At 44.2% G+C, this 11,901-nt stretch overlaps 1 protein-coding gene across 1 annotated transcript; it reads right to left on the bottom strand.

Annotated features, from left to right (window-relative positions):
- Positions 1-5,773: 5,773 nt before the first annotated feature.
- On the bottom strand, positions 5,774-10,625 carry LOC125344657 (testis-specific Y-encoded protein 9-like). The gene is made up of 7 exons (XM_048337084.1): positions 10,581-10,625; positions 9,628-9,795; positions 8,992-9,069; positions 8,758-8,869; positions 8,523-8,668; positions 8,332-8,400; positions 5,774-5,824 (listed from the first exon to the last, which is right to left on the bottom strand). Exons 1-7 carry the CDS (start codon positions 10,623-10,625, stop codon positions 5,774-5,776), a joined length of 669 nt encoding a protein of 222 aa, XP_048193041.1.
- Positions 10,626-11,901: the final 1,276 nt, after the last annotated feature.

Below are 11,901 nucleotides of genomic sequence, written 5' to 3'. Positions count from 1 at the left end.
GCCTTGATTTGATCAAACAATGGTTGATGATCTATTGATCAAATATTCTTTGAGAGGTGCTGGCTTTACTACTATTACTAAATGTTTTATCTAAAGGTCTTCTCTAAATCAGCTAACGTATTAAATGAAATAAATTTATGGTGTACTTTTCATTTCAAAATCCTGATCAAACTTGCAAATATTATACAAGAAACATGCGTTCTATAACTGCTAGTGTGAGCACAACTCCATTTTGGTTTTTTTTTTTTTTTGGCCAGTAATAGGCCGTGAACGCAGGGCCTGAGCACTGCCCCTGGCTTCTTTTTGCTCAAGGCTAGCACTCTGCCACTTGAGCCATAGCGCCCCTTCTGGCCATTTTCTGTATATGTGGTGCTGAGGAATCGACCCCAAGGCCTCATGTATACAAGGCAAGCACTCTTGCCACCAGGCCATATCCCCAGTCCCCACAACTCCGTTTTGATCAAGAAAAAAATGGAAGATAACCTGGGAAAAGGTTTGTGAGACATTGACTCATACAGTGGTGTGGTGGCATATGACTCACGTATTTATGATGCTTACAAACAATACTTGAAAATTTGCTTTTTCTCAGCCTTGTTCATATCCTCGTGGTTCTTGGCTACACTTGTTAAGTTAATGGAGGAGATAGAGTATTTTGTTGTAAGTATGTGTCCTGGTTAGAGACAGTTAGAAAAACTGGAGATCACACATGTTTAAAATTTCAAACTGCATCCTAAAGGATGTAGTTATCAAGATGCTTATCCAGAGGCACTGAGTTTAAAGAAATTTTGTATAAAGTAGCAGTTAATAAATTTGTATCACCATGCCATTTTCTATCCACTAAAATGCATCCTGATATTTATTTGTGATCTTTTTTTGTGTACATATGGCAGACTTGGGGCTTGAATTCAACATCTGTGTGCTGTTTCTGAACTTTTGTGCTCAAGGCTAATGCTCTCCCACTTGAGCCACAGTTCTCCTTATGGCTTGTTTTTGGTGCTTACCCTGAAATGAGTCTCAGGGACAAAACAACCATAAACCACAGCAAAAGCATTGCTAATTTCTGTGGCTCTCTTGTGTCACCCAGTGGAAAACGAGGTCATAACTTCCTAACAATAGCTTAGCACTCTGGGAAACAAACTCTGCCACTGCAATCTTGTGGACATGAGCAGGAATGTCTGCTCTGGAGCCATTCCCCTGTCAACTTCCTCTGTTGTGAGTTTGTGTTGAGCTTTATTGCTGTTGTTTCAGTTATTTTGCCAGGCAGTCTTACACTGGTGAGCTGGTAGATCATAACTGGGATGAAAAACACAGCAAGAGGTAGGCCTGCCCCCCTGCAGATCTGCAGCTTAGGTGGATGTAGGAGTTTCTAAAAGATAAAAATAAAATAAAAAGCAGAGAGAAGCTCCTAGTGAGCCGAAAACGCACCTCTGCAAACAGACTGGGAGAAAGCACGGTTCCCAGACAGACTGACTAGCAACACCCAGTTACAGAGAACAACCAACTCCTACCTGAAAACCACAGCAAGTACCTAAACTAGCTTGGATGGAGGGTGACAGCAGACCCACCACCTGCAAAATATAAGACACTTATGCAAACTTATGAGAAATATAGAAGATGTATGAAACTAAAGGGTTTGCTGATATAAACAGAGTTGTGTCATCAGCCTCTCTGTGTCTCCTTCATCATCAATCCCCTTGCCACTTGGAATCCTTGCTTAAGCTGTGGCTGACGCCCGGCAACTGTTGCCCGAACAAGGACCAGAGGAAATCATCGCAAGGACTTCTCGCACAGAGAAGCAAGCAGGTAAAGGGACCAAGAAGTGTAGTAGCGGTGGTGGGGGTGGGGGGGCTGAAGTGAAGGAAATAGAAAGAGAAAAAGAATAAGTAAAAGGAAAAAGGAAGGAGATGTAAAATGAGTGCGAAACACGAGTGTTTCTGAGGGCACATAGGACCATCCTGAGGAAAAAGAGCTGTAAGATTAGTTCAAAGGGGCTAGAGGAAGTTGTACAGAATCTCTGCCCCTGGTTCCTGGAGGAAGGAACAGTGGACTTGGGGTATGGCAAAAGTTTACCCGAGAATTAAAAAGAAACATAAAAATTAGAGGAAAACATTGACATTTTCTGTTTGGAAAATGATTAGAAAGAGTCTGGATACTGATCACCAGATTGAAATTGTTTCTATAAAATTATTGTGTGAGAAGAACAATAAGCAAACCTCTGTGTATCAATTGCAGTGGAACAGGGCTGTCCATCAGAGTGTGAGAGTGTTAGAAGTATAAAAATTCAGTGTTAGTCTTTTGACACTCTGTGTAACAAAGACAAAGACCCTCCAGGGCACCGAGCCATGCCCAGCCCTGTGATAAATGGGGAAGGTAAATGCCCACTGCTCCTAATTCAGACTCCTCCACCTATGTCTGCAGGTCAAAAGGCTATATTGACTGCAACGGAGAAGGGGAGGGTATTTCCAACTTTTTCCTGTCTTAGAAAACGAAAGCAACCGGTAATATGGTATTTCACGTTTTAAGGAATTGAAAGAAATTATGAGTTCTACTATGATATATGGGGCAACTGCTCCTTTCACGTTATCCTTGATTGATAGTTTGGCTCACCAGATATTGTGCCCAGAGGATTGGAAGACAATTGCTCAGGCTTGCCTCAATGGGGGATATTATTTGTTATAGACTGCAGAATGGATGGAAAGGTCTGATGAGGTGGCAAAATACAATAACCGCAGCAACATATCTCTAGCCTATGACATGCTGGTGGTTGCAGGTAGATATTCTGATGTTCAACAACAAATTAATTGCCCAGAAATTGCTTATGGACAAATTAATGAATGTGCAACTAAAGCCTGGAGGAAGCTTCCTACTTCTGGGGCAAGGACAGATAAGTTATTTAAGATCAGACAGGGGCTAAATGATAGTTTGTCAAGCCTTTGCCTCATGGGACAGTAGGGTTGGTGTTGAGCAGGTCCAGCTGGACTATGAAAGGCATGGTTGTTTATCCAGGTGTTATTGCTAATGATTACATGGGAGAAATTAAAATTATGGCTGAACATCTGGTTTCTGTTTTGTGTTGTCTTCTTTGTTATGTGCTATTTGGTTTTAGTGCATTTATTGTCTTCTGCTTTCAGCTTCCCTGTGCTCTCTAAGTCAATTTCCATGTTTCTCTTTCTTTTCAACTGGCCTTCTTTGTTTTGCTTTACTCATTCTTCCTGTTGACCACTACTGGTGCCTGCCTTTGCCTACCAATTCATGTCTCTTCATCTCACCTTCATGATGAAGCATGAGAGCCCAATTTCCTATATGAATTTGTATTTCCATACATTTATAACTCAAAGTACTCTACTAGTAGGAAGTGGTAGAAACTAGAAGTTTAGGCCTAACGGAAAGAATTTTGTGACTGGAGATATGCCCACGAGGAGATTTTATGTTCTTGACTAGCCACATAGAAACACACATTTATCTCCTCTCTCTCTCTTTCTCTCTCTCTCTTTCTGTGTATATATCTCCTAATATTTTGTCCTTGAAGGCCACATGAATATCTTATCTTGACCAATGGCTTCTCCATTATCCCTTTAGGATGTTCTTTTTCACCACAGACCTATAAACAGCGAGGACAATGAACCATGGCCTGGTCTATGCATCCCACTCTTCAACAACATGACTGAAGTCAGCAGCAGGACAATAATTGGTTCCTCTTGACCAGACAAGGAGTTTTCATTCATCATATAACCTTTCTCAGTTGGTTTTGCAGACACATATTAAGTTATTGCATTCATGTTTGGTATTCTGAAAAGATTGAGGGGGATTATTCCAGTTATTCCAGATATGAATTCAGATAATCTGTAGACACTTACAACCTTGAAACATTGTTTCTCTCTCATGATGAAATTTCTTTGTCTTGTCTAGTGAGAATGAGGCAATAGCAGTGGCAGGCCCATGTGCAACATTTGATGAGTGTTTGGCTAACATTCTTCACTACTGTAGTTGCAAGGAATCACTCGGTTGTTACACTCATTCATACACACAAACATGCATAGTCATACACGCATCAAGAACACTGGTAATACCAGAGAGGTTTACACACCTCCATGAAAATGTGTCCTTCTGGTTGACTCTACACACTATACTGTGCTTTGACATAGAAAAATATTCTGACAGCAAAGTCAAAGACACATACAAATATCCAAAAAATCTGCAAACCAACATTTGGTACCTGAGCTCAGAATACGTCCCATATGCTGCAGACATGGAAGCGTATTACCAAAGCACATAAATGGCACAAAAATCTTCACCATAACTTTCCATACACATCCACACTCAGAGAATAGTTAAGATTTACATAAAGTCATGTGGGAATATTAACTCTAGTATGGGAATCTGAAATCGCTAAGATAAATGAGAGCACAATACAAGAGAAAAGACTCTGCTGCTAATTGCTATTGTTGCATTGAGGTGTACCATCAGCAAAATTGGGATAGAACGTGCGATTATTTTAAGAGCATACATGCATGGGAATATGCTTGGTTCTACAGGTTTTTGTGATGTTTGTGATGGACATTCAGTTTATGTAGATGATCTGAAATTTCACAAGGGCACTAAGGTTAAAACCAAACAGCAAAAGTATTTATAAATTGGAATATCTCTGGGAAAATGTGTAGAAATCACTTAACAGAAAGAGAATAAGGAGTGAAAGTATACAGGAAACTATCCATGTTTGAGTAATCTATACTAGGAACAAATTTAAATCACATGCTAATCCCATGATCCAAAAAGCAAGAAAGCCAGTGAAGGAGGGCAGGGATTCCCCTTAGGTCCAGGAATTTTTGTAAGTTATGAAACAAATGCCAGAGGCCTTTATACTGTGTCATGGGTGGTGTTAATTTCCTGTGACCATATTCAGCAGCCACAGGTGTTGTAGGCAGAAAGGCAGGAGCCATTGACCACACAGAAAAACAACTGAAGCCGAATTTAAAGGATCTGTTGGAGCCCATGAACAGGACACACAGCAGAAAGAATGACAAAAAGACCATACCAATGAGCAGCCTTAGGAGACCAAGCTGGAACAATCAAGGTGTTATGTATGAAAATCCTTGAACGGAACTCAGCGAGTGAATGCCCAGCTTACGAGTGCCTAAGGATGTCTACTGATAAGGCTGGCATCCAAGTCCCCATTGCACCTGAAGCACACGGAGGCCACCATGTTGGGAATTACTGGTGTGTGGGCCCTGGATAGAACAAAATGTATACTTCAGGATGCAGGAGACAAGGAAGATGAGGTGTCTCCAAAGATCGCAAGATGAGATCAGGCCATTATAAGAAAAACATGGAAACAAAAACTTGTGTGGGTCTTACTGGCCCCTACCATATGCAGTAAGTGCAGTGATGAAGGTTCTGTTAGCAAAGCAGATAAGGAAGAGCCACAACAAACCCTCATTAAGAGCATATATTGGATGCACATGTGTCCTATGGGGCGAATTGCAAGGACAAATAGTACGCTTAGCCAGAAGACCTAACGAATTCACACCAGTTCATCAAAGCAAGGTGGTCAAGTCTGGGGGTCACATTGCCCACTGCTAGTGTCAACTGCAATACATGAGTTCCTAAGTATGTTGGCTATAATAAACATTTAAAAATGTGTGACCAGGTTATGTCTCTGTGGCACAGTGTGACCCTAGGCTAATTTCACAGTATCCTTGTATTACCCACAGGGATAAATATGTCCAGCCATGATGTAGGAGCAGAACACACTTTGCGCCCCTGTGCAGAGCCATCACAGGAAGTCCTGGTAAGCATCTGGATTCATAGGGGATTCATTTTCTTCCTAAGGCCAACAGAGAGTATATTAGAGATGTCTCTGTATCTGAATAAGAGCCAAAGCCGAAGAGCACTAGAGTGGGAAGGGTACAGTTCCCAATTATCCCGCGATACTCCTGACATACTATCCTTCCTCTGAAGAGTATTTGCAGACTCTCTTATAGCATCTGTGAGTAGGGAAATCTCCTTGGCCATCCTCACTGGCTCGCAAAACCTCAGGGAATGAGTGAATTTTGTACAGGGTCACATCTAGAGGTTAATGCTGCATCCAAGCATGCAGGTTTTCTCAGAATAACTAGGAAAATTTTCTTTTGCTACCTTGCCAGCCTGGAAAGCAGAATATTAGGTCCATCACTCCAGGACAATGATTCTACATTTACCTTTTGCCACCGTTACAAACTTCCAGAGATTAGTGATGCCTAGAGAATCAGCTCTTTGTCATGGACAACAAGTGTTTCCCCAGCCACAAAGTGTGCTTTGAAAGGTCATTTGGTTTGGTAGGGAATGTGATCCTACTATCACTACTTCCTTCACCTTGTAGTTTGTTTCTGGTATTATTCTACAGTTTCTTCTGGGAGTCTGAGAATGTAGACACCATGTACCTATAGCATTTTATACCATCGATACAATCTTCACAAGTTCTCTTGGCAGCACTCATGGAGACTGAAATTCTGATCTCGGGTCTCTCTGTGAATCATCACTAATGAGGTTGGTGTTCATACCTTAACAGTTGGGGTACCGGATCTAAAGCATCCCCTGATCTGAACACCCATCTGAGATCACCAGGGTGCCACAGCACTACTAAAGTAGGGAAGAAAACAGAAAAAGGAATGAAACAGTGAGGTGGGGAAGAAGCCAGAGGTGGAACATGACCAGCCTGTTGATCTCAGAAACAGGAGGTATCAGGCCATATGACAGAAAGAATAGATATGAGCACAGGGACACTGTAATGTAACATGGCTGGCATGAGGAAGCATGGCCAGCGTGAGTAAGGAGACTGGTATTGGGAAAGAGACAAACACAAACCTTTATGGACTTACTCTTTATTGCCATTACACCCATACTGCCTGTTCCCCTATCCACTCTTGCCTGTCTCACCTAGGTCATTCTTACTCCTCACAGGTATACAAGGCATTGTTTGCAGTTCTTACTTATTTCTGAAATGATAATACAAATCTTCATTGAAGATCTGAATAACTCCAGAGGCTGTTGATGCCATGAAGGAAACAGGGACAGTGCTCTATGTAGCCCTGAAATGTTTCAGGACGTACATGTGTATTTCAGACAGTAGAGAGAATGGAGAGTGGGGAAGGAGGCTAAGCTTCTGGACCATACTATCCAACTATGGGAGAACCTCTACAGATAACATTGAGGTGGAGCAATTGGCATAACTTCACATAAGCAATGTTGATTTTAGGTTCAAGTGCAATAGGCAGAATTCGGGGCCTAGCCTGAAATGTCTCTCCAATGTCAACAACCTCCACCCTCCTTAACTACTGTCACCAACCTTGCCAATTCTTTCCTAAAAGGGGAAAAGTGTGTTCTAATGCTGAGCTTCAGCTGGAGATATGTCTCCCTCCTCTCATTAAACTGTAGAGGCAGACTCTCCAACTGACTTTTAGAAACAATCATTGCAAACTCACAATCAGAACCGAGTTGTTTATTTTCCCATTCAAATCCTACATATATTTGCACAGAGTCAGACACATATGACCGTGTGGATTTGTCCCGAATTATCAATTCACATTTTATCACCTGTCTGGCCCTCTGCATCCTGTCTTAGTACCTGAAGTGAGTTCCAGGGTTTTTCTGTGTTGACCTAGCTTGTCTCCTAATTCTGAAGTAGTGCTTGTGATGAACACATGTCCCAATGAATTTAGGTAAAGTTGGATGCTCCATCATCTTCCAGTCAAAGTCCAGAATTACCCTAAGGAACACGAAAAATACATACTGATTACAAGTATATAATATAAAGTTGTTTTGATACTTCTGGATGCTGGCTAAGACACAATAACTCCCTTCTAACTCTAGATCTTCTGATCTCAAGTCTCCAGTCCATGAGGTAAAGTCCATTCTCTATCACCCCTTCCCCACTATCATGTCGAGGATTACACAAGAAATCTCACAAGTCATGATTTACCACAAGCAAAATTATTCAGACAATGGTGGAAATAAATTTGGGAGAGCCAAAACTTAGGAGATGGGAAGAGGGTAAGAAATGGGTTTACTTCTCTTGGAACTCTGAGAAGGACAGGGTATTAAAGATTCAGCTTGGCATCTACCTGAGTGTCTCTGTACGTTACCCATGCTTCAGCAGAATTAGTTCAGCCTTAACCAGTTTTGCACAGCTGTCCTTCCAATTTGTTGTCTCTTCCAGAGGCCCTGGAGGAACTGCGTTTGGCCATCCTCTTTTAGTCACAAGCCTCAAATGTACAGGTGTGAAGTTAGCATTTAGGTACCTGACAAGATGGACAGCATGTACTAGCTACCCACCTATATATCCTTCTTCTTTACCCCCTCTTCATGTGCTTTCATCATCTTGTAGTAGTGCAATGGATTGAGCCACAGGTCTTTTCTGATGATCTGGTAAAGTAAGTAGGTAAGGTAAGTAGGTAAGGCAATTAGCTCAAGGTTCACACTCAGCACTCAGCAAGCCAGTGAACCAACCAACGTCACAGATGGCTTGCTTTGGCCTTTTGTAGTACCTCAGTGATCCTGTTTGAGCCTGCAAAATTGTGGTCTGTAAACCAGTTGAAGAAGTTTGGGCTCTTGTTGTGGTTTCTGTGACTGTCAGCTTCAATTTTATAATACTGACGCCACAGAATGGGAGTGGAATGGCACAACCTATATCCTGCAAGAAGACATGATAAGAGAATCCAAGTCCTGTTGGCCATTATCAATTCACAAACTCCAAAAAACACACTGTGAGCAAATTCTTACCAGTGATATCCACGACGAATTCCTTAACAACCACTGCATTCTGGAAGTATGGGTTATTTCTAAAGTAAAAGGTGATTTTGCAGGAACTCTTGGGATGCCTGAGTTCTTGTACCTACCAGAAGAAAAGGTAGAAAGCTAAAAGCCCTTTACAGGTAACCGGCAAGTTCCTGTTTGGAAGTGAGTTCTGTTCGTGACACTGTATAGCCCACCAAGATAAATGCCTTGGGTACTCACTTCCAAATTGATCATGTAGCTAAGCATGTCTTCATCTTGGTCACTGATCATTGCTGACAGCTGGGGATGGTTCACAAACTGCCTGGGTCAAGGAGCCTTCAGATGCTGTGGATGTGCTAGGTATAACCACTTGCATTGAAAGCAGCAAGTGATGTGTGAGGCTAGTGTCTTCCTAGGTACTCCAATCTCCATCTTATTCTAGGCCAAGGAATATCCTAAATAATAAGGTAAGCTTAGGATTTGCAAATTGAAGACGACCTGAAGTGAGCTCTGTTGTATTCTGTTCTCTGAGTGATGGGGACCAGATTTTACAATCTCTTTGTCTAAATGTCTTCTTTCCCACCTCTTTCTGACCGTGGCATAACTCACACCCCTTTCCCATAGCACCATTACAAAACTCTTCTCCAATTAGCAGCCTATGTGGCAACTTCCTTGTGCTACTCATTGTTTCTATGACTCATTGTCCCTACAACTCCTGCCTATACCAATCTCTAGCCTACATTATCCATAGTCCTCTTCTCTAGGGACCCTAGCAGTGTGATGTTCCAGATCCTGTGCATGCAAATGCCTCATAAAAGGTCCACTACTCGAAAACACAGGCTGCAAGGCAGTAACAAGTAAGATGCCTAAGGATACAGTTTGGGCCCAGAAGCCAGGGATGCCCCGGATGTTGCTGCTTCTGGAATCCAGGAGAGTCTTTTGCCTCTTGCTCAGATTCTGTTTTAGGCGTTCATGAGCCTTGGTGGCTTGGTTATTCACTGGTCCCAGATCTAACTGAAGAGCCTGCAATTCCTTCAGTGGTGGCTGTTGAGAAATAGGTTTACCGTTGGCTAACCATTGCTTCCTCCGTGCTTGTGATACAAATTGTCTGAAAGGTGCCTCTAAATCACCCCCACCAGCTTTTTTGTCTCCTACTCAGCCATTTTATTCTCCTGCTGCACCGGCCCCACAGCCTTGCTGTCCAACAGTGGCAGCACAGCCGACTCTCCAGTGCTCCATGTAGTCTCCACGTGCCTGTACCTTTCACAGGGATCCTTAGCCTGGCCCAACTGGACCTCCATGAGCAGCACGCAGGTTCTCAGAAGGCGTTAGCAATGCAGCAGTTTGCCGTGCATTGCCTTCCCGCGCAGTCTGTGCTTTCCCATTCCCGAGGGCAACCTCTCCTCTACCCGTGGGACTTGCCCACTCTCCTTCCCTTCTGCCTATTCTGCCTCCTTTTCCAGTGCCCTTGCTTCTCCCTCCCTGTGTGCCATCCCGGGAAACCATCTCCCCTCCCCGTGAGCCATTGTTCTGCTTACCTCCCTCTCTTCCACCCCACGAGCCTACTCCCCTTCTCTCGTAGCACATGCCCCCCCTCATCCTGGCATGGTCACTTCCTTCTTGGCCTGCTCTGCCCCATAACCCTACCCTGGGTGCCAAGGGCTTTCTCTTCTTGCCTGCCACGAGCTTTTGCCCCCTGTCCTCCTCTATCCTCTAGGCTAGGCCTCCCCTCCCCGGAACTCGGCTCCCTCCCCCTCCTCCATTCCCATTGCCAATATTCTCTCACCACTGGCCCGCCGCCTCCCCACAGGAAGCGCCCCCTAGATTACCTCTTCCGCAGGTGGAGGAGTCCCACATTCCTGTCTACTCGCCATGTCGTCCTGCTCGTCCTCACCCCAAGCTTGCTCCTGCAGAGAGCCACAAAGCAGCTCGGCCTCGGGGAACCGCCCAACCACGGACTGTGCTGGGGGCGGGACAAGCGCCCTGCACCGGAAAGCAATTAGCTACTTCCGCCTGGGTCGGGCTCCCAGCCAAGACACGGATGGCACCTAGTTCCGCGTCATTCCTCCAGAGGCGGAAGTTGAAGGGGTGCCAGGTGCGGTGGGTCCGCCTGTAATCCTAGCTACCCCGGAAGCCTGGCCCGGATGGCGGGCGATTGAAGCCCGGCGGGAAAGCAAAGTCCGCTCCTGACACCATCGGCAGTAAACGACTCCCAAAACACCCCTAGGTGACCAGCTTTGATCCAAAGACCGCGGGGACACCCCTGGGCCCTGGGTTCAAACCCCTGGACAGACGCAGGAAAGAGAAAAATCAACGGCAGGGAAAGAAAAGGGAGTGGAGGGAAGGGGAAGAAAGAGTGGGCACGAGACGTGGGAACACTGACCCTGGGGAGAAAGCTGGAGCAGACTACAGATTGGAATTTACTTAATAGTGCGGATACATTGTTACTTCTTAGTTGGGTGACTGCATCCCGGTTGTATAACCATACATCATCAGAACCTGAATGAAGGGCCTAACTCAGCATCATTGATACTCAGGGCAAAGCCTTGTGTGTTAAGGGCACCTATTATCCTGTGACATACAGACTCATTTCAGATCCCAAGTACAAGGCCAGGAAATTCTCAGCCAATCTCTGCCTCCCTGTCTCCCTTCCTCTCTCTCTCTCCTTTCCTCCCTCTCTCTCTCCTTCCTTCTCTCTCTCCCTGCCGCTCTCTCACCCTCCTTCACTCTCTCCCTAACCCTTCCCTCTCTTTCTCTATCCCTCTCTCCCCCCCTTTCTCCCCCTTGACAACTAAATCATTTCTTCACACTGCCATATTGTAAACAAATTGAAAAACATAGGCGAATAGGAGTCCTTGCATTCTACTCAAGACCCAAACTTCATTTGAGATTGGCTCACATTTCAGGCACTGTGTCACCTTGGTCACTTTGAAGGTGTGTTCTCAATTTAGGTCCAGCCTGTCTGGGCTTTTATGGCCCTTCCTATGCTTTCCCTGTGGCTGGAGATGACTGGTACATTTCCAATGAGTTGACAGAATAGATAACCACTACTTTCCTCGGTTAATTGAAATATTTTTACCCACATCTATTACCCTCAAGTAGAAAGAAAGGAAACCAAAATATTCTAAAGTCCACTGTGAGGTAAATACA

The sequence above is a fragment of the Perognathus longimembris genome, unplaced genomic scaffold (assembly GCF_023159225.1).
Source record: "Perognathus longimembris pacificus isolate PPM17 unplaced genomic scaffold, ASM2315922v1 HiC_scaffold_200, whole genome shotgun sequence".
NCBI classification, from domain to species: Eukaryota; Metazoa; Chordata; class Mammalia; order Rodentia; family Heteromyidae; genus Perognathus; species Perognathus longimembris.
This window is presented reverse-complemented; position numbering and strand designations above follow the sequence as displayed.